Source organism: Anomalospiza imberbis, chromosome 15, assembly GCF_031753505.1.
Source record: "Anomalospiza imberbis isolate Cuckoo-Finch-1a 21T00152 chromosome 15, ASM3175350v1, whole genome shotgun sequence".
Classification (NCBI taxonomy): Eukaryota; Metazoa; Chordata; class Aves; order Passeriformes; family Viduidae; genus Anomalospiza; species Anomalospiza imberbis.
The window spans coordinates 8,370,454-8,393,437 of NC_089695.1; the positions used below are offsets into that span (position 1 = coordinate 8,370,454).

At 42.1% G+C, this 22,984-nt stretch overlaps 1 protein-coding gene and 1 long non-coding RNA gene across 22 annotated transcripts in view; one reads left to right on the plus strand and one right to left on the minus strand.

Annotated features, from left to right (window-relative positions):
• RAPGEF6 (Rap guanine nucleotide exchange factor 6) overlaps positions 1-18,146 on the plus strand; it is a 123,556-nt gene extending 105,410 nt beyond the window's left edge. For 12 of the 21 annotated variants that reach the window (XM_068205708.1, XM_068205698.1, XM_068205700.1 and 9 more), the window contains 8 exons: positions 2,086-2,306; positions 4,353-4,544; positions 5,817-5,951; positions 7,300-7,413; positions 9,439-9,664; positions 11,437-11,948; positions 14,862-15,173; positions 16,899-18,146. In XM_068205708.1, the coding sequence (XP_068061809.1) occupies positions 2,086-2,306; positions 4,353-4,544; positions 5,817-5,951; positions 7,300-7,413; positions 9,439-9,664; positions 11,437-11,948; positions 14,862-15,173; positions 16,899-16,924 (1,738 nt within the window). In that variant the 3' untranslated portion in view covers positions 16,925-18,146. Of the gene's footprint in view, positions 1-2,085; positions 2,307-4,352; positions 4,545-5,816; positions 5,952-7,299; positions 7,966-9,438; positions 9,665-11,436; positions 11,949-14,861; positions 15,174-16,898 lie in introns of those variants that run through there. The other 9 variants (XM_068205703.1, XM_068205705.1, XM_068205704.1 and 6 more) reach the window with 5 other exon arrangements.
• A 400-nt stretch (positions 18,147-18,546) lies between these two features.
• LOC137482995 (uncharacterized) lies at positions 18,547-22,045 on the minus strand. Its single transcript, XR_011004303.1, has 2 exons — positions 20,952-22,045; positions 18,547-20,885 (listed from the first exon to the last, which is right to left on the minus strand). It is a non-coding gene; the product is annotated as an uncharacterized lncRNA (long non-coding RNA).
• Positions 22,046-22,984: the final 939 nt, after the last annotated feature.

Sequence of the window (22,984 nt, forward strand, 5' to 3'; positions counted from 1 at the left end):
GGAAATTCCTGCCTGGCCCAGGGCAGTGATTGTAAGACTGACATTGTAGCCATATTTTATGTGTTCTGTGTTACCTGTGTGCCTTTGCATAGCAGCGATGGGGACAGTGGCAGGACTTGGGCTGGTCCTACTGGGCTTAGCAGGTTTGGATACTGGTCCCTGATGCTGGTGTGGATGCCCTTGGCTGGCAGCATTTGGTGTTCAGTAATCAACAGCTCACAAGGCAGCTCATGGGGAGAAATAGCCAGGGCCCATGGAGCCACTGTAATTTCTAACCCTTGGAATTACTGTGAACACAAGGGAATAAGGAAAAATAATTGTTAAAGGAAATAGAATTAAATTGCCTTAAAAAGTCAAATCCAGACCTGAAAGTCTGGAAAGTGTGTACATAAATAATAAAATATTTCTGTCATTAAAAATAATCATAATTTCCCGATCATTGTAGAATAGCTTTGTCCTTATCAAGAGACAGGAGTGTCCCTTTGGTTTGAATAGCTGTGAACACTCCGTCATGCCTTTTGCTGCTCCTTGTCTCCAATAACATCTCTCTTTTATTTAATTAAGCTATAAATTGCTGAGAGTTTTTAAGCTTATATTTTCACTCAGAATGATTTATTTAACATGTCTGAAAATATTGTAGTCAGCTGTTTTCCAACATTTATTTTCTAAGCTCAGATTACTTGATTCCTTGGATTTCCTCTAACAACATGTTTCATTCCAACTCCTTTGGCCATTATGGCTCTTCTGTGCCTCATGTTGTTTATTCTGCCACTTGTGATTCTGTAAACACACGAGATCTTGATAAATGTCTACATGTAGCTTTAAAAATATTCATCTGAATATTTAAAAATCCCCACACAAACCCAGCCTTGAACAACTTTGACATTTTCCATTAGAATTTACGTGTGACTTATACTGTGATCTCCGTTTATTTAAAAATTCATCAGAACTGGTGTGGCTGAGGGACTTCTGGCAGTTGAAACAGAGGTGACTGTGTATAAACTATACCCTGATCAGTTGTTTGGTCACTCTTCCAGTGTGAATAGGAGTGACTGTCTGGGAGAGTAACTCACGTTCTTTAACAAGTACAGTATTATTTGTTTTTGCTTCAGTTACTGATAGATTTCAGAGCTCAAAATTAGGAGTATTGAGGAGCATCCTCTTTCATAGATACAAGTCTGGGTGTATGTATATCATCACTGCCTTCCTCACCTTTCTTGGGATACGTTTTTTTAATGAGCTGCTCTTCTGTGAATTTTTTTAGTTAATTGAAGAAAGAAGTTAAGTGTGTAATCAAATGCACTTTGTACATTTAACAAAATTTGCCCCTTGTTTAACCATTAAGAGAAGCTCAGTTTTCTAAGAGGATTGCAGTGGTCACTCACTTCTGTGCTCAGCTAAGTGCAGGAAGTTTCTGTGTAAGCCTGATGCACACAGTGGGTACCCAGTTCCTTAAATCACCAAAGTTACCATGTTTGTCCACTTTCAGAATCTACAGTTGAATTCATTGAGCTGTTAAGGTTGGAAAAGACCTCTGAGATCATGAAATCCAACCATCGACCCAACACCACCACCATGTTGACCTCTAAACCGTGTCCTCAAGAGCCTTAAACATGTGTTTTTTGAAAACTTCCAGGGATGCTGACACCACCTCTGTCCTGGGCAGGCTTTTCCAGGTCTTGACAACCCTTTCCATGAAGAAGTTTTTCCTAATGTCCAATTTAAACCTCTCCTGGCACAACTTGAGACTATTTTTTCTCGTCAGCTGCGGGTCCTGCAGCACAAGCCTGGGGTTTTGTTAGTGGAGCTGAATGAGTTCCACACGCAGCACTGCCCCTTGTTCTTCCCAGCTCCACACTTCCATAGGCAGTCCTGTTCTAGGCTCAAATTGCTGCTCTCAATTTCCCCAGATATGTTAAGACAAGTGTTGTTTTAATGCTGTTCATCTTTTTTAACTCATTTGCATCAGCATGCACTAGCCCTAACTGAAGATTATTGGTATTAATCTGCTTTGGCCTATGCTGCTGTAGCTCTTTGTTGCTGTTGAGAACTGAACCTTTAGTGCTTTGATGTTTTCTCTCGTAGGTCTCTGAGCCAGGGCAGCATGAACTCCAACATGCTGGATGTGCAGGGAGGTGCTCACAAGAAACGTGCCCGCCGCAGCTCGCTCCTGAACGCCAAGAAGCTCTACGAGGATGCCCAGATGGCGAGGAAGGTGAAGCAGTACCTGTCCAACCTCAGTGTAGAGACAGACGAAGAGAAGATCCAAATACTGTCACTTCAGTGTGAGCCTGCATACAGCACTTGTAAGTACAGTGAGCTAGAACAGCAGCATGATCTATAGCATTTATCAAAAACGTTGTTCCTTCTCTAAAAATACTCTTTTAAACTTTCCCTCCGAGGAGAAGATACTGTAGTAAGGGTTGTTTTGTCAGTTCATGTACTGAGAGCTTCAGCAGGACAGCATGTGTGTTCATGTTTTGGTTGAGCTCAAAAACTTCTGTGATATTTTTTATTTTGACCTTTAGTTCCTAAAGCTGTGTGTCTTTCCATCAGTGTGGCAGGAAATCCATTAGCACATCAGCTCTGCTGGTGCCCTGCTGTCCTTGCACAGAACTAGGAAGGATAAAAGTAGTCTTTACCATATGAACAGCAAGAAATGAAAAGAGATAAAATCAATATAGAAACTGCAATGGATTACACCTTAGAATAAATGAAGATTGTTGAGGAGAAGTTAGGTCAATATTGACTGATGAGTTTGACATGGCTTGACAGTCACAAATTGAGGACTACAGCAGGACAGCTCTCATAATTTGAGCTCTTGTCAAACAAACTGTTGTCTGAACTGCTGTCTTGCACAGTTCAGTAAATTCTTATTGAGAAATGAGAAGTTATAATTGTGTTTTATTTAGATACTCAAGCAGTTTTCACTTTCTTGAAAGGCAGATTTGTTTCAAAATAGATGAGCAACAACCATGCTAAACAAAATTATGTATCCTGCTTATTTTTTTTTGTCCAAATATAGAATTTTAAGGCTTTTTTTGTCTTCAAATAATGTTTAATCTCTGATGAGGTAAGTTCAAAGCATGACTAGGAGATGGCATCTTGAAGATTAAAATTTTAACAGCAAATAATTGCTGTTATCCAATATTAAGAATGCAAATCCTTATTATTCCCTAAGATGCCGTCTCATGCAAATTTCCTTGTAGCTTTTACTTTTAAGTAGCACTGAAGACTGAAGCAGGAAATCTGGAAATGGCCACATTTAACTCCCGTTTAAAAAACGTTAAATCCTTCATGTTTGAACTCTTTATAGATGACCTATGTGCAATCATAGGTAGCAGGGCCAAGAGAAAAACATAAATGTTATCAGATTGTTTTTTATTTGTTTAAAAAAAAAATTAAAATCTTATATGCATGGTGCTAGCCATAGATATTTGAAAGTAAAAACAGGGACTATATACTGACTGTTCTACTTCATGTAGTTAGGCAAATCAGGTCCATATTTTCTTAAACATCAGAGAGGAAAATGAAGTTTAAGTGGATACACAAATAAATATATAGTAGATTGGCATATTATTAAAAGCAGCATTTTAAAAAACTGGGGATAAAGCCCTAAGCCCCAAAACCCACAGGCAGTAGATTCAGTTGAGATGATCCTCATTACAGAGCTGGGAGAAAGAATAGAGGAGTGATGTGTGGCATGAGGGAGCTGCCAGCCCCTCGTGGTTTTAGGTCTGGTGCAGTGAGAGCACTGACCTGTCCAGGGACATGTCTCTGCACTTGGTTGGATTACCCACATTCAGGGGTTCAGCTCCCCCATTTCTTACCTCAGTCATAAGCTTCTGCCCTTGCTTGTGGTAGGAATGAGCAGTAGTGACACTGCAATCCAGAGTTTTCCAACAGAATTTAAGGAGAAATCAGATGAGGAGCAGTCTGTGAATTGCTGTGTGATTAAAGCAGAAGCTGAAGCAGTGCCCTGTGCTGTAAATCACTTGTGCCACCTAGTGAAACATTTGATGCCAGTTGCAAAACCACCTGATTTTGAAAGAAGTGCTGTTATACAATTGCACCTTGCATGCAAACATTTAAAATACAGGCTTGTGGTGGAAATAAACAACATCTTTTGATCTTTTGATTAAGTACCGCTATGGCACTTTCAAGAATTTAGGGCTTTTTTTTAAAGCCCTTCACACATCATCTTCAGTGTGATAGGATCGTAATGTTTGGACTGGAAATGGTTTAAAATACAGTTTATCTTCTTTATAGAGTGGCTCCTTTGTCTGCAGTGGTACTGCAATAATCCTTCAATTGAGAGTGCTCGATATTTATGTGCAGTTTTTCCCTAACAGTGACAAAGAATTTAAGTGAGAGAAGAGGAGGGAAATCCTCTGAAATGTCTCCAGTGCCCATGCGATCAATCGGCCAAACCACAAAAGCCCATCAGCATCAACAAAACCGAATGAGTCAAGTTCTTCAGGTCCCAACTGTGAATTTGTACCCCAGCAGGAAAAAGGGATTGACAAAGGATCATGTCACATTCAGTGAGTATCTTCGGTTCACCTGGCTGGGGATGTTTAAAGATGTAAGTAAGCAGGAGGGAGGAGCTCTTTTGTAGCTGAGTGGTTTATGTGAGATACTGCTGTGCTTCATTAAATTAATTCATTTTAAAACAGCTGATACATATTGCTGTTTTAAGAGAGCGTGCTTAGTCATTTGCACAGTCTTTTATAACTTTCCTTAAAACAGTTAATGGTGAGGTGCTCTCTCCAAAAACGCTCTTGCTCCATGAAGTCTAATATATTTGGGTGAAATAATTGAAACGAATCACAGACATTTAATATTTTAACCTCTGGGACACCATTTTAATAACATTATGGTCAAATGGAGCAACATATATTATTAGTTGCTCTAGTGAACATAATATTTTTGTCTCTAAATTTGCTAGTTGCAAAGCAGTATATTCTTTATTAAAAATATTTTCTACTATTTACATAACTGTTGTATCATTTGAAAGCTGCAGTTGTGGGTTATTAAATGAAGTCAATAACTGATATGAAATTATTTTATATCAGGCATCAACATAATTTAAAATAGCTTTAGAAAACAGTATATTACAGCATATAAAATACTGTTTCTAGTTAGTATTTATTTCAGTTCTCCTCTGAAAAGCCTGTGCAGTTTGGTAAGTTCCGGAAACTTTGTTCTCAGAGGTTTTTCTTCATTTGTGTGTGGTGGTCCATGCTGATCTAACAATTAGCAAGAAATTGAAATACCTCCTCAGCACTGAGTCCTCTGCAGGATGGTCTAATGAGCGAGTAAGAAACACCAAACCGTGTGTGGGACGCTGGTTTGGCTAAACTGGCCAAGCTGTGGATAGTGCCCGTGAGCATTGATTTAAGAACTCCTGCTTGTGAAGATCTTGAACTGACCTGGTAGCTCTGACACACATGGTTTTTAACAGTCCCAACAGGGCCATGGACAAAGATTTCCTCCAAGGTTTATATTGCACCCAGATTTTTTTTTTTTACATAGTCCTTTGCCAAAACTACAATGAATGTATCCATTGCAGTGGTTCCTGTTGGGATATGGGTGTTTCAACACAGTTGAGATGAGCAGCCAGCAGTAGCAGTGGCCACAGCTGATCTGATCTAAATTTAAATGGAGACTGCCTCCACATGCAGAATTCTCTGACCATCTGCTCCTCTCTGCTGAATATTCTGATTGTTCAACATGGTGCTTATTTGTAGTTTAAACAGAAATCAGTAATTCAAAAGAAGAATAATATGCAGTAACTGATCCCATTGTTTTCATAGGTACAGGCTCTCCACAGAAGTCATTAAGCTTGTCTGAGGAAGTAAGTAGTAAGAAACAAACAGAAGACACTATGTCCATGGCATCTTCTTTGCACTCCAGCCCACCTGCTTCTCCTCAGGGCTCCCCACGCAAAGGTACGTGTGTGGCAGCATCAGTCCCAGGAACTGGAGCCTAAACCAGGGTGGGCAGTGGCAGGAATATTTGTTGGTAATGGCATGTAAGAGAAATAGTAATTTAGAATATTCATGTCAAGAATAGAATCACGTTTTTCTATGAATAGACATGATTTTCCAATGTATTTGTATATTTTGGACCTTTAAATCACTTAGTATTTAAAAAAAGGGGGAACAGTTGTTTTCTTAAAATACTGCCTAAGTACTTTTGGCAGAATTCCCAATAGATCTGAAGTGCTGACACCTGCCATCATGCCAGTTCAGATTTAGGTGGCCACTTAAATGAATGGGATTCTCAAACTTAGGGATTTCTTGAAGATGACAGTATTGGACAGAAACTGCAGCTATTGAGATAATTTCTGGTCTTGCTCAAGGCAGTTGGAATACCAGGTGATTAGATAGAGCTGGAGATGGAATGGTGTCATAGTTCTCCAGGACAGGTGGTTTAGGTTGCTGCAGAAGTAGTGGATCCATCTGCATCCTCGAGTCGCTGTTCATATTTTTTGTTCTTGTGCACAGGGCTTTGTATACATCCCTGTCTCTCATGATGCCCTGAGAATCCCTTTATTTTTGATGTCTTCATCTTAAAAGACCTGCATCACTTCATCATTAGTCAACCTTGGATGGAAATTCATTTGAAATCTCTTAACACCTCTCAGTAGCCAGCGCGGGTGGTTGGTGTTGGATGGCGTAAGGCCTCTCTCCCTCCCTTCTGTGCTGCTTTGACTCACTGACAGCCCAAAGCCACGGCCTTGGCATGGCATGGCACAGTGACCTGCTGCATCTTCTCACCCCTCTCAGTGGGAGATCAGGCTGGTCCATCCACTTCTGCCTTCACAAGATCCTGTTTCCTTTAGGAGAATGCCACTTATTTTACTTAAACACAGCATAAAAAGCTTAAATACTTGGGTTGCCAAATCTTGCTCCACTGAGCATTGCTTATAAATATGTTATTTTTGTTAACTTTTTCCTGGTTCTTTGAAAATACTGTTTTGTTTCTTAGGGATTGTTTCATTAATTCACCTTACTTTCAGCACTGCTCTCATTTGATTGAGGTGATCTGTACTTTGTTGTATGTGTTGTGCTAACAGCTCATTGATCTAAAATTAGGTGCTTCACAGACAGCTGAAAGACATAATTTTAGGCATGAACACATTCCACTTAATCTTAGATTTCATTTTCTTTTGAGCTATACCCAAGTGATATACAAAATAGGATTGAAGAAAAAAGGATTTTCAATTAGGATGTTGTTTTTGTTGTTATTTATCTCATCATCTATCAACATCTGTCTGTGTCTACTTCATTGTAGTTGGCAACATCCAAAGGTCGGATAACTGCAGTCAGATGAATCTCTCTGGCTCTTCCTCATCACTGGCCAGTGAAACCAGCAACAAGAACAGTGGACAGCGCAGCTATGGAATAGGTGGGGCTTATTTACAAAAGCAAATTCAGAAGATTTGCCAAGCTGGAAAGAGTTCTGAGAAAAGTGCAAAGATGGACAGAGAGGAAGAGAGTAGAAAGGCAGAAGCTGAGCTTGAACCTACAAAAATAAAGGGATTCCAGTTTAGAAGACTTAGGGAAAGAAGCTTCTCCAGGGAAAGAACAGCTTTTGTTGCAAAAAGGGAAGCAGAGCCCACTGAAGCCTTAGAAAGCAGTGGAAACCAGAAGGACAAGGACATTGATATTCTGAGTACAGCAAGTATCTGTACCAACAGCAGTGTGTACATATCCTTCTGCCTATGCACAAGGCCTAGAAGAAGGAGAAAGACTATATAGTGTATTTTTAGAAGGAAGACTGATATCCATGTTGCGTCCAATATCCTGAGTTTATCTGAGTTATTTCAGCGTTATCCATTTACATGTTTAAGATGTTTAATGTGCTTCCCTTACAGATGTTTGTGTCAGTTCTCTATAGCTAATCACCCTTACAGTGCAGTGAAGACAATAATGTGAAGTTTAGAGAATCAAGGAACAGGTACAGTGTCAGTTCAGTTACTCAGTGTGTCACAAATGCCAGTGAAACAAGTAAGTTCTGCAGCATTTGTTAATTAAAGAGGCCCTGAGATGGTGTCAGTGGAATGCTCACTGCCAGCATTGGTGTGTATTCCATTGGTCACATCTTCTGCTGTCCTTTTCAGCCCAGCGAATACTTAGTCTGTTCATACACATGTGCTGTTATTTTATAGCTCAGCTTTCAGATAGAGTTAATTTCTTTAATGAAGAAGAGGCCCTTTGTTCTCCAGATAGTTGGAACATTGTGAGGACATTTCTTACTGCAGTGTAGTTGGGTCAATTTAAAAAGTCCCTAAAAGTGTAAAGAATATGAAATATTAGTTATTGCCAAATGAAAGGAAACTGAAATTTAATCTTAAAAAGGCTGCTCTTAAGTACATTTTAAGGTTCAGTTCTATAGCTTGATAATATTGATATTTACTGCTCATATTTGCTCTTAAAATCTTACAAAATAATCAAAGTTAAGCTGTGAAATCTCAAATTATGAGCATTATGCTCAGTGGCTGTATGCCAGTGTCTCCACATGTCATACTGTATCATCTCTGTATTGTTTATGCATTTAAGGGCATCCATCTTCTGTATTAGGTTGTGTGTATCACTGGCTTTTACACTGTCTTGTCATTTCACTTCTTCACCTAATCAATGTAAATATGCGGCAGTCCCACTAAAAGGCGCAAGTGCAGAAATTTAGGGGAAAAAAAAAGTTTGTCTGAGGTGTTAGATATATAGGGGTGTATACCTTATTTGTGTCTGAAAGAAGTTATTTGAGGGTAAGCCAAGCAGAGAAAAAAAAAATGTATTAGACATTATGCTCTGAGTCTGGTGGGGTCTTCAGTTGCTTCCCTTCTGTGGGAACAACACTGGAGTCTGGTCCAGCTCCTGCCAAGGTTGTACTTCCTGCCTTTGCTTCCTTCTCTGTTAGTTTTGGAGCAGACAATAAAACTGAAATGGATCATATGGCTAATCCCTGAGTGCTCATAGCTGTCTTTCACCTTAGTCAGCATCTCCTCCTCCACTGCCAGAATCTTTTTTTGAGTCTTGCACGGCAGTATGGCAGAGGGATAGTGGGAAGTGTGCTGCATTTTTACTGAAGGAGTCAGCACTTGCAGAATTGGAAAGATCTGATCTGCCTGCCCAGTTGTGATGCAGTAGGCTGCTGATTCTGGTTGAGCAGGTTAAAGCTGCTGCTCTGTAGAGTAGTGGAGTTGTAGGTGGGTTATTGGTGTTCCTGGACTTGCATTAGTAAATCAGTGCTAGATGCTGATAGATGTTAAAAGCTTTAGTACCCTAAAATCCTCAGTGGACTGATTGTATGCAAACAGGGTTTGGTTGCTTTTGTCCTAAATATCCTCTCTGAAATGTGTGAGTCAATACTTGGTTGTCGTATGTTGATCGAGACATTCTCCTCTCCTCTCCTCTCCTCTCCTGTACTTAGGCTATGCCCTCATACCTTCCACTAAATCCGACAACTTCTCAGACTCCAGTCACAGTGAGATTTCATCCCGCTCCAGCATCGTGAGCAACTGCTCCGTGGACTCCATGTCAGCAGCACTGCAGGACGAGAGGAGTTTGTCCCAGTCCCTCATCGTGGTGGATTCAGGCGGGGCAGAGAGGAAGGAGCATCCTCAGGCACTGACAGATTACGGCCAGCCCTGCCCAGGGTAAGGTGCAGCTGCTTCCGCTGGGGCTTGGTGTTCTGCTGTCAGAAGGGGTGAGGAAGCTTTGGCCAGGACACAGTTGTGCACTCCACTGTGGTTATTAAGCTTCTGCTGGAAGCTGGAGCACTGGCTGCTGTGTGGGAGCCTGTTTCCATAAGAAGCTTACAGTATTACTTGGGGAGACAACAGCTTGTTCCCATTGGTGAGGTTTAGCTGGATTTTTCTTGCAGGAGACTAGAAGCTTGTTAAAAGCCAGGATGATGCTTAGCAAATTAATGCCGTGGTGAGAGACAGCAAAAGAACAGCAGGATATGATCAATTCTCTCCGAGTCAGCAGTGCCAGTTACTTAACGTGCTCTAATGTGATTTGTAAGGATTTTTCTAATTATCATTTGTTGCTTAGGCAGACTGGCAGCTTTCTGCCACTGACTTTCTGACAGTTTCCACACAAGAGGTCTTGTTAATTCAGTGCAATGAGAATGCGTGCTGAAATGATGCTTTGAACTGGAAGTTTTTGGATTTTTCTTGCTAGACGTAGCACCTTGATCCATAGGAAGTAACATCTCCTAATATATCTTGAGATAGCATTGTTTGTCCTCAGCTGTCATGGATTCAGCTAAATGAGAGATGCTCCTTACATTTCTAATTTTTCCAGACCATGGAATCATAGAATGCTTTGGGTGGCAGTGGACCTTAAAGATCATCTTGATCCAACCCCCCTTCTCTAGGCAGGGATCAGGGTGCTTCCAACCCCATCCAAACTGGCCTTGAACACTTCCAGGGATGGAAAAAAATGAGTAATTCAGTTTATTTCATAGGATTAAATTGGGAATTTAAAGATGTGCTTCATTAAAGAAAATAATTCCCTTTCTTGAAGGCATAATATACACTGAGTTCATGTTTTGTGGTTGTTCCTTTATTCCTGAGTTTCAATAAGTTGTGAGGGAAGAAAGTGGAGTTTATCTTAGGACTTAACAAAATAGAAAAGGAAGGAAATAAAACCCCTTGCTTGCATATAACCTAAAAAACGTTCCTTGATTTCACAACATGTCAGTAAACTGCTGAGGGAGGGTGTTGAATTTTAATGTTGTGCTGCCCATGCATTTGTTAACACAACCAGAAATAGTTGGGAGACTTGAATAATGTCTAGCAATCCTATCTTCCTCTATTCTAAATTCATACAAACTTGGCTTTATTTTTCCCCCCTTAATTGTGCAGTTAGAGCTTTCAGCAGACATTTCTTTAAAAAAGACATTTTGGACTTTGCGTTTCAGAATCTGTCCCTCCATATTGTTCCCACAAATGTTACTTATGCCCAGTATTTCCAGATGTTCTTGAAATTCAGCTGCTTCCACTCTGTCTGAACAACTTGATGTTGCTGCCAGTGAAGGGGTTGGATTTTATTCTATATATTTATTTTTGTTTTAGTTTATAAATGTAAAGAAAAAGTTGGTAGCAGACTAAATGTAAGAGGTAACTTACTCCTCTGCTTTCTGTAAGGCAATGTTTCTGTGATTGGTAGAGCAGAGCTTCTGTGGGCCAGACTTAGGGAACTGGGGTGCAACCTGGAAATGCATGTTGCAAACTTGGGAATAACTTCCTTGCTGCTGGGTGCAGTAATGATTTGGGAGTAACAGTGTCTCTTGACAGTGCTCCCTCGTGCCTTGAGCTTGCTGCTCACCTGATACAAACCCAGAGTTGGCTCTGAGTAGGTTGCTCTTATTGTAAAAGCTTACAAGTGTCTTTTTCCCCATTTCTGTTGTTTTCCAATGTAGCTGGTCCATCACTAGGCCTGCTCTGATCAGAGGGATGGCATTCACATCTTCCATGAGCAGCGAGGAGATCTCCCATGAGCACATCACGGTAGAGGCAGCAGACAGCGGCCGGGGAAGCTGGACTTCATGCTCAAGTAGTTCTCATGACAATTTCCAGAATATCCCAAACCAGAAGAGCTGGGATCTCCTCAGTTCTTACCGTCACACCCAGCTGGACGGACCTATAGCTGAAGTGGAGCCCACAAACTGTTACTCTGAGGAAGGTTATTTGTATTCCGAAGCCTTCTCCAAAGCCAACAGGCAGTCGAAAGCCAGCGTGGAGCTCGACCAGTCTCGGCAGAGCTGGGCATCCTCCAGCTCCCTGTCAGACACTTACGAGACAAACTATGGGACAATTAAGCGGAGGGGGCTGGAGAACTCCACGGCGGAGCAGACGGAGGCTTTGGACTCTAAACCAGGCGCTGATACAACTTACAAAACTGTTACTTCGAGTACAGAAAAAGGCCTGATAGGTAAGCCAAGCCAACAGCTCGTGGAAGCTGCTACATCTGTTTTTCATTTCGTACTAAGTTGTTAAGAAATGACATCAACAGGTCTGGGGCTGCCTGGCATGTTGAATTCAGCTTCGCACGTGGTTGTAACCAGAGCACTACACAGTGTGTTTTCAAGCCACCTTCTTTTGCATTAGGAATATCAAGATACTAAACAAGTGCACTTCCCCATCACTTCATGGGTCTGCAGGAAAGCTCTCTTCAGGAGAATGTCAGGCAGTTATTTTCTGTAGTATGCTATTTTGCTTTTTTGAATGATTTTGTAGGTATACTCATGGCTGTAGTTATTCTTTTGACAGGGGTCAATGATCCCATACTCCTTATAATACAGACTTCCCAGGAACCCAGAGGAAAGGCATGACTGCAGAGTAGTGTGGAGCTCACCTGGCTCTCTTGGAGCTGGGGCACCTTTCATCCACAGGGCTTTGGGCTCCGAAAGCTCAAGGGCAAAGCAGATTCCTTTCCTGTCTTTGCTATTTTAAGATGCCATTTATTTGATTATATGGCTGCAGTTTGGCTACTTATGAAAGAAGAAAAAATCAAAAACGTTCTTTGAAATATGCATAGTTCTATCAAGCAAGATGTTCTTCCCCCGTCCTAGTGAGTTCAGTAGCCAGAATTAAAGGAACTGGGTTAGTAGCAAGATAAAACATGGAATGCAAAGCTTTCTAAGACTGTGAGGCAAGGGTGCAGCTGAAATGCAGTTTAATTATTGAGTGGATTGCTGGAGGGGTTTGTTATCAAAGGTAATTGCCTGAATAAACATTGCACGTAGGGCGGAGGTCTTGGATTGTGTTCCTCCTTCTTGGTTTTGGAAAAGAAGTTGTGGTGGAGCCTTGCAGAAAATTTGCTCCCAGCTCATTGCTGTGCCTGTGCTCTGCCCTTGCAGCCTTTCAGAGCTGTTCATGAGTGTCTGGGCTGTATGAGGAGATGGCAGGCTCACTGTTCAGTACATGCTGTCTTTACTGACAGCACTTGCCTTCCTTTAATTCTCTTTCCATTCTGCACCATGTAGCTGTGAGGAGCACTCACAGAGTGCTGGACATGAGTGTGTCTACTCAAGGAAAGATCTGATAAGGGTGGATGTAATTGCAGGTTTGCAAATGCAAATCCATTAGCTGCTTGCCATCACACAGTGTGCCAAAGATATCTTCACTTTATTTCACCATTTGTAAAATACTACGAATTGGAGCTTAACAAAGGGACACATTATACTTGCATTGCTACAGTAGACTAAAGGTGAGCTCTAGGTAGCCTGAAGCTTTCTCCTTTGAAGGAGAGCATACCCACCCTTGTCATTCCTCCTGCAAATCCAACCAAAACTGAAGGTGAGGTGAGGACCCAGCCCTTCCCCATCCCTCCAGGGAAGAGCAGATCCTCTTCACTTCCCCTGCTTTTTCACAGAGACCTCATTCAGTGCTAGTTAAATGAAAAGAAATCCTGTAATTAAATAGTATAAATCTCTGCCTGTACCCACGTGTATCTGCTAAACCCCAGACTGACTGAATTTGATTTTGGTTGTTTTACTGTCAGCCCAAGCATGAGCTGAGGCCATCAAGTATGAACCAGCTTGTGTTCCTGATACCAAAACCTGGAATCTCATAAGTCTACAACACAATAAGAAACACTCCTTTATTTTTCATCCCTTCACATTCTTCTAAGACAAGAAACTATTACATTTGCTGAAATAAATGAAACTAATGAACATGCACTATTTAAAATGGATCCACAGGAAGAATGCAAATTCACTTAACTAAGAGATTTAAAAAATTACCCTGGCTTTGAAATTCCCCTGTTGCAACATGTCCATGGAAAAAAGCCCAATTTAACATGCACATAAGCCCCAGACCTGGGGTGGGAGGAGGGGAGGCAACCTAAAAGAGTTATATTTTGGGTTGAGAGCCTCTGTGACTTGAACTACTGCTGAACAGGGCAGGAAGGGAGAAGATGAATTATGAGGCATGGACATTGCAAACAAATAACATTGACTATGGCCTTTTCATGACTGCACAAGGGGTAATGCAGCCCTTCCAAAGGCTGTTCCAATAACTGTTCCTGGTTTTTTCTCACTTGTAAACAGAGAACATAGTTTAAGATAAGGATATAAAAGAAAACAAAACAAAAACCAAGGGAAAAAGTAAGAAATCAGAAGTATGGGTGTGATAAGCCATTATTCATTCTGGGAAAATGTAAAATAATTAATGCAGGCTCAATACACAGTCTGCCTTAATAGGATAAACTTTAAATGATGCTATTTTATTTCTTCCTATGGCATGGCTGGATGGTTTCATGTCTTTATACACATCAGTTGATATGGTGATGTTTTATTATAATGAATTTGTGTTAAGCAACTGACCTCTTTTGGGCGATGAAATGGGTGTTGGAAGTCAACCAGCAGTTCTTACTGTCAAACCACCAGCATGCTGCTTGAAGTAACTCTGGGCTGGTTGCCTTAATTCCTTCTGTTTCAGTCTCCCAGCCTGTAACAGTGGCAGCAGACTTGGCTGTGCTGCTTCTCCATCCTGCTGGAGAGCTCCAGAGCATCCCCTGGTGCAGGAAGGCCACAGGAGCAGGGACTGGAATAAAAGGTGTTAATTGCAGTCTGAATGCAGACAAGCTTAGAGTCCTCTTTCCACTCAATTGACATCTCACTTAGGGAGTTTATGGATTCTCTTGTTACTCTGACTTCTTAAAATAAATAGAAAATAGAAATGAAGGCATAAATACCTGCTGCTGTCGTTATAACCAGTGTTTCTGCATTTGCATTTTGTTATCAGTTTCTGTTTTGCCATTGTAACATTTCATGATTTTTTAACGTTTTGTTTCCTTTCTTTTTCTTCTTTAACATTTCCATTGCTTATTTCTTGTGCCCAGTGTACTGTGTCACCTCACCTAAGAAGGACGATAGGTATAGGGAGCCACCGCCCACCCCTCCGGGATATATGGGGATTTCTTTAGCGGACATTAAAGAAGGATCGCCCCACCACCCACACCTCAAACCTCCAGACTATAGTGTGGCAGTGCAGAGGTCAAAGATGCTGCACAGTGACCTCTCTAGACTTCCAGCAGCTGCTCTCGGTAGTGACGCGGTGGCCTGTGTCTCCTCGAGGATGCCTCAGTGGCACGGCCGGCAGCCGTCCAGCCCCAGAGTAGCAGAGTTGCCTGACGCAGATAGTGAAGAGGATGGTAGGTGAACACCTGGTTCGGGAGCGGGGCTGTGCAGGGTGCACTTCACAGCAGTGTTCTGGGCTTTCTCTTGGCTCATCCTTGGAGATTAAAAGCAGATTAATCTCTGAATACACAGTTGTGTTTGTATGGCTGTATGCACATGCGTGGCTCTGTGTGTCATGCATAGCTGTGTGCATGTACATACATGTTCAAAGCAAAGAAGAACGCCTTCCCCTTAGAAAAAGCATGTTGGCACCAAACAAACTCAAAGAATATGTAAATAAATAAATATACAAAAATATGCATATAAAATCTCCTAAAGTACAGCTGACTGACACACTTAAGAGCATGTAGATTTTGGTTTTTTTTCTTTAAAATCGTTCCCCTCCTAAACAGTGATGGGACACTGACAGGCTACATGTGGAAAAACTCTAGCCTCCCTGGGCTGATTAAATGGTGTCCCAGTCGTTTGGCTGGCATCAGGGTCATGGTCTAAAATCAGTGATTTGGATTTGGTGGAGTGAACTTATTTCATTTGTATTCAGGTGTACTGGCATTGAGCTGCCTTATGCCTCAGGAGATATTTTTGGAGATCGAGTTTCAAAATATTGAACAAAATAATAGTGAACTTCTGTTCTTATGGAGAGTGCATTTGATGAAACCTGTGTTCTCTGCCTATCTTGGCCTGACAGTGTCTCTTCCAGTTCATTTTTCATGATCTTGTTTGAAGCAACAGCCAGTGCTGCCAAGCATGGCATTTGTAGGGTGACCAAAATGTGAGAGGATTTTCCAATAAAGACTGCTCTTATATTGTGTCAAAGCTAACTTCAGGTCAGGGGAATTTCTACTTAACTGTTTATCTGCTGATTTAATTTCTGTGCACCGATGTGATCTTTTGTACCTTTTGCTGGTGAACTCTCTTTTTGTTAGAATGTTGTGATCATTTCCTTCCATTTCAGTCTGATTTTAAAATGAGCCTGTATTTAGATTAAAACAATTTCGGATACAAAAGAAGTATATCTTGGCCCTTCAAAATGTGTAAGCAGTAGTTAAAATATGTATTAGTACTGCAATTCAAACTTACAGTAAACATAAAATTGCCTGGCATTAATTCTGTTGTGCTTTTGATGTAAAAATAAGGAAGTCATTGCTTCAAACATTTTTAATCAAATTTTTTTTAAGCTAAATTTAACTGTACACTTTTAGAAGCACCTATTTTACTATTTTTGAAGTGCTTGGTTAATTTTATTTGGGATAAAATGCTCACTGCATGGAAATTTGCTGGCTTTTTTCCCAAATCCATAGCTTTTGGCATACTGGGAGCTGCATGCTGATAATTTTTGGAGGCTCTAGGATTTTCTGTTTTTCAATATGTCTTTATCGTATGACCGTCATACCTCAGACTGCAGAAGCTGTGGGTGCCCCATCCCTGGAAGTGCACAAGTCCAGGCTGGATGGGGCTTGGAGCAACCTGGATGGTGTCCCTGCCTATGGCATGGAGTTGGAATGAGATGCTTTTGAAGTCCCTTCCAACCCAAACCATTCTGTGACTGCCTGAGGATCTGATAAATGGTGATATGGAGTGTGTAGTGATCAATGATAAAGACAGTGAAAACATGCTGCTGAAGGGCTGAAGCTGTCATAGTCTCACTGTTATCACCTCACTGGGTGCTGGTGTGTGCCCTGTCTGCCTGAAGTGGGGACTGGTGGAATAACTGCCTATTTCTTTATCTTGTTTTGCAGAAGATGAACAAGTATCAGCAGTTTAACCCTTGGGCTATTAATATGAACCACTCACAACACAAAGGATGTGGGAGAAGGTCTCGTGGTTCTGTTAGGACTGCTGACAACTTGCTGCTACTGCCCTCAGACCTTGCCTCTGTCCCAGATGAGATGGAACGGGTTGGATCACCTCTTCACACCTTCCTTCACTCTGCCACCACCACCTAAGAAGCTGTTTCTACACATGAAATAGAAAATCCTGTTCAAGGAATGTGCTGACTGCCTGGGTACCAACATGGGTACCCAGAGATGGACCGAGCTTCGTGCATTGGGGAGGACCAGTTGTCAGCACCACTTGAAACTTGGGAGCATTTTTCTGTATGATACCATATAATCCTTTGGTAGTTTCCATTGTCGATATTTTCTACATGACCGTTAGAACTCTGAGAGTGTTATTTTATGAACTTCAAAAAAAAATTATATCAAAATGTCAGCAAAAGCAAAGGATGTTGCTGAAATATCTGAAAATAATTTATTAATTTAATATTTTTAAATGGGAGTTTCCTTTATGTGCATTGGGAGTGCTCTGGTTGGCTAATATAAATGTTTAGTCAATGTGACAGTAAATTAGCTACACATCAACTGTTGTGCTCTCGAAATAAACACAGAAAATAGAAACGGGTGCAGAAATGTATAGATTTTAGAGTGGGTTTAGATTTAATATGAGTAGAGCCCAATGCCCTGCAGAGCAGTGTCTGTCAAGGCAGCACTCCTGCTGCTCCCCTCCCACATGGACACAGCAGAAACCTGTCCAAGGATTTTAGAAATTGTTTTAGCTGCCAGCCAACTAAGGCAACAGTTGGTGCTCTCCTACCCTGTTAAGGAATGTTTGCAATGTGGAAGCCTTAGCTTAAGGGGGGAGCATCTGGGGAGATCTGAAGCTTTCCCAAAAACGTTTTAACCAGGTTTTGCCTTGCAGAGTTCAACATGCAAAGCATGTTCTAAAACTCAAAACTCAGCTGTGTGTTGTGGTTTTTAAGATCATCTCATGTCCTGGCCTTTTCCCAGAGTTGCACAGGGTTTAGGTGCAAAGGTTATCTTTGAAAAAAATAATAAAAGAATTAGCTATCACCTACATTTCACAATAAAATATGTGAAACTGAATAATAAATGACACAGTGCTTATAGAAGAACATAATGCATTTTATGATGGGTTAAAAAACCCTGTTGTTTTTATCTGGAAAATACAGATTATCTCAAATTACTTTTTTTGAAATCCTAATTAAAAATCCTGGTGTTGTTGATGTCAATGAGAGTTTTGACTTACAGCCAGCCAGTATTAACCCATGATCCTCTAGTTTGACTATGGTCAAAATAATTGCTTCTTTGATTTTACTTTTAGCCAGCCAGAGTGCAGAGGGGTAGAACTGGAAATGCCTGCAGGTTCTTTTCTTTCGCCTTCTTCCCTTCCTTCTTCCCTTCCTTCTTTCCATACATGACACCCCATTCTAGTGTTAAAATCAGACATGAATGTGTGAATATGTATTTAAGCATTTAATTGTAAATCTTTGTTGTGATGTTTACAGCCTAAGCTAGAAAGATGATGTTTGTCATTTTTACAGTGCCTCAAAACTGATTTCTATATCCATAGTTGTGGAGAGCTTTAAGGTTCTTTTTTTTACCTATATGTGTGCAGGGGTGCAAGGTGAATGCAACATTTTTGGAAAATGCCACAAGTACCAAAAACAACCCAAAGCCTTTGATGTGCTTTCTCCATAGTAGCTAGGGGCTGATGCAGCCAGGTGGATGAGAATGACCCAGCCTGTGTCTGCCTTCAGAGCAGTTCCAGGTTCAGCATTGCCTGGAATGTACCTGTCACCAATGGAATTGGGAAGGTGTAAATGAACAGTGATGCTGAGGAAGAGGATGCCTAATTTATGACTCACTGGTTGGCTGTATGAATTTTTGGCACAAGTATCAGAGAAGCAAATAGTTGAAAAAATACATTAAAATCCACTTGAGGTATGGCGTAATACATGCATTTTGCTTTCTTAAGGCCTTAATGCTTATAGTGAACCTGCACAGGCCTTAATGACTAAAGATTAATGTGTCAAAGCAATGCAGGGCAGAGTGAGTGTTTTCAGCACATGCAATATTGGTAATAGAACTCTTGAACTGATATTCCTGTGGGATGTAAATCCAGGTCCTGCCATCCTATTGTCAGCTGTAGTTGCTTGTTAACTTCTGTGTGGAAACCAGAGGCTTTGTTAACTTCTGCTTTGAAACCAGAGGTTTTTGATTTCTGGAAACCAGAAATCCTCTGCATTGTGCCAGGTGAATGAAACCATACGGTTCCTTGGCCCTGGTAGGGAGCTGCAGCTTATTCCAGCCTGTTGAACAAAAGTATAGGGGATGGGGGTTACTAAAGTGGCTTCCTTTTACCCCAAAACCCAATAGTGCTGCCTTTGAGGATGCAGGGAAGCCCCTGTGGGGAGCAGGGTTGGGGTCTCCTGGCAGTCAGCAAGAGCAGCTGCATTAATCACCTATCCAAACATGGTGTTTGGTAGTGTTTGGACATCAGCAGCATCCGTCTGTTCCACAGGGCTTGGCAGACACTGAAAAGTTCTGGAATGAGTGAAAGTCTCACTAATAATATTTTCCTAATAGCCAACACAGCTGGCGTACATAAATAATGCATAAATGATGGACAGATGAGCTACTCCTGCTACTCCTGCCTCGCACAATGTGGCTTCTCTGCTGCTCCTTGCTGGGGTTTTTGTTTGTTTTTAACTCAACCGATCACATTGATTGGGGCCAATAGCCAAATGTAGAGTGTCTGGTGTGGGTTTGAAGAGACATTATCCCTTTTTTTGGTAATTCAGACAGAAGCAATATGGTGGTTAGTAGCTGTTGTACACGGCTTTGTTGAAATGATGTTTTCTGGACCACAGATCCCTGACTCAGTACCTCTGTTAGGTTCTTCTAACTTGGGCTCTGATGCTGATAAACAGTTAAGGTGCCTCATGTCATGTTCTTCCACTGCCATACCTGGGTTTGCTCACTTCCTGCTCGTTGTTTTCTTCTTACTTGTTGGTGAAAGATGCATTTCAGATTTCTGTGATTTAAGCACACAGTATTTTGTTATAAATCTTAAACTTCCAAATAATTACTGAGAAAGCGGTGTAGTTTGGTAAAATTGAATTGGCCTCTCCAGTTGCAGAAAGGGGAAAATGAGATCACTGAGCCTGTGAGCATCAGGTTCATTTCCCAAGCACACAAAAAAATGAAATGATAATGGCTGTGAATGTGTGCAGTTCACATTTTTGCAACGTGGACAAATTTTGAGTGTTTGCCAACAATGGCCAGTGTGGGACTTTCCTGGCTCCTTCCTTTTGCCTTTACTCAGATAAGTTTGTAGGTGTGGCCTCATCTTCAGTCCTGTGTGTGATTTTTGGGCACCATGATATGAAAAAGACATGAGAGCATCCAAGGGAGGCCACGAGGATGGGGAAGGGTCTGGAGTGGGGAAGCCTTATGAGGAATGGCTGAGGGCACTTGGTCTGTTTAGCCTGGAGAAAAGGAGACTGAGGGGAGAGAGACCTCATTGCAATCTACAACATCCTCCTGAGGGGCAGCACTGATCTCTCCGCTCTCATGACCAGTGACAGGTCACCAGGGAATGGCCTGAAGCTGTGAAGCCTGAAGGGGAGGTTTAGGTTGAGTATTAGGAAAAGGTATTTCACCCAGAGGGTGGTTGGGCACTGGAACAGCTCCCCAGGGCAGTGGTCACAGCAGCAGCCTGGCAGAGCTCAAGAAGTGTTTGGACAAGGCTCTCAGGCACAGGGTGGGATTGTTGGGGATGGTGCTGTGCAGGGCCAGGAGCTGGACTTGATGATCCTGATGAGTCCCCCCCAGCTCAGCAGATCTGTGATGCCAGGTGAGTGGTGCTTCACTGGAAGGTGGTCAGAGCCCATTGCTTGGATGGGCTGTGCTGGGGGCTGTCTGCACCTGCCAGAGGCAGAGGGTGTCCCCAGGGGCTGAAGTGATGCCACTTGTAGAGGGGCCTGTGAACACCCTGACAGGGCTCTTCCAAAATCTTTCATCATGTCCTGAGTAATTTTACTGCAGGCAACAGTGGAAATACAACCCTGTAATTTAAGTTTTTATAAAACATCAGAATATTTGAAGGATAAGCTTACCACTGCCTTTGCAAAAAGAAAAGAAAAAAGGGATACTCTCTCTTTAGAAAAGCTTTACACATTATATTTTAGAACGCTTGTATAGAGGGTAATCTATCTTGAATTCCCAACCCAGCTTTTGCTTCTGTTGTGCTTTTTATTGTTTTATCTTTATTTCTGATATACCTGGAATGCAGTTTAGCTTGGTATTAATTAAATTCTAAATATGGAGCATATTGGCAAAACTGCACAGATGTAATGATATTCCAATAGCAATTGTACTGCACAAGTCAGTGATTGTAAAGTATTCTGTAACAAGCAATGTTTGTCTCCTATTTTTTGATACCTCTTACACTTATGTCTTTTAGAAAGACAGTGCCTCTGTATGCTTTTTGTATTTTTACTGAGTGATTGTAAATATTTGTTATATTTTTGGTTAAGAGAATGTTTAAAAGTACTGTTTATTATCCAATCTATTAATATGTTGGAATCAATAAACAATCAACATGTATTTAATTGTTTTCAGCAGCTGTTTTCTGGCAGCCAGTGGAGGATGGAGCTGAGGTGGTAGAGAGCTGGGAAGAGCCTGGTGGGAATGATGCTGACCCCGGGATCAAAGAGGAGCCACCACTGAGTGATTTTGTTGTGTCTTCACAGTGAAGACAGTGAGGACAATACAGACATGTGATGTTCAGAGGGCTGGAGCAGCTTTTCTGTAAAAACGGGCTCAGACAGGTGGAGTTACTCAGACTGAAGAAGAAAAGGATCGGTGGAGACTTAAGAGCCCCTTTCAGTGTCTAAAAGGGCTCCAAGAGAGCTGGAGAGGGATTCTGGACAAGGGGAAATGGCTTTAATCTGAAGGAGGGCAGGATTGGTTTCAATTTTAGGAAGTAATTCTTGCCTGTGAGGGTGGGGAGGCCCTGGCACAGGGTGCCCAGAGCAGCTGTGGCTGCCCCATCCATGGAAGTGTTCAAGGCCAGGTTGGATGGGGCTTGGAGCAACCTGGGACAGTGAAAGGTGTCCCTGCCCATGGCAGCAGTGAACTAGATGACCTTGAAAGGTCCTTTCCCACCCAAGCCATTCTGTAATTCTATGATCTTTTCCCTTTCCCCAGGTGCTGTGGCTGCTGCCTCAGCATCAGCTGGCAGAGACCAGAGAGAGCCTGAGGCCCTTGGGAGGCGTGTGGTGCCTCCAGGCCCACACCCTGTGCAACACATACAGATGGAGGTGTGTGCTGGCACTGAGGGTGGAGCCTCTCAGCTGAAAATACTAAAATAATTCTTTTCCCCACTCTTACTTTCGCAGAGGGCCTTTGGCCCCCAGGCACCCCAGTGTGGTGCTGAGGGTGGGATGGGCAAGGGGAGCAGGGGCTGTGCTGGGCCCCCCTGCCCTGGCTGGCAGGGCCACTTCTGACTGCATTTCCCCTCTGTTCGTGTACCGATAACACTAAAGCTAAGCTATGAGGGAACTTTATGGGAAAGGACTTTTTTTTTTAATGGACAGGGCATTTATGTAATGGGTTCTTTGCTGGCAAGCAGAGTCTGCAGCTTCTTGTCCTTTGCTCCCCAGTGCACATGGCATTTTTCTCCCTTCCTCGCTGTGCAGCCCCTTTCCCTGTGCTGTATGTGGGGATGTGGCTGCACCTCTGCTGCTCAGGTAAGAGTTGAGTTTTAACTTCACTATTTTACTCACTCCAGTGGGATTTTCAGTTTTAGAATCACAGGATCATAAAATCCTAGAATCGTTTGGGTGGGAAGGGTCCTTAACCCTCACCCGGTTCCAGCCCTCTGCCATGTGCAAGGATGCCTTCCACCAGCCAGGTTGATCACAGCCCGTCCACCCCCACCTTGTTCTCAGAACCTTCTTTAAACCCAGCCTGGCTTTGTTCCCGGGAATCTTTGAATTACAGCAGTTTCTGGGAGGTGATAA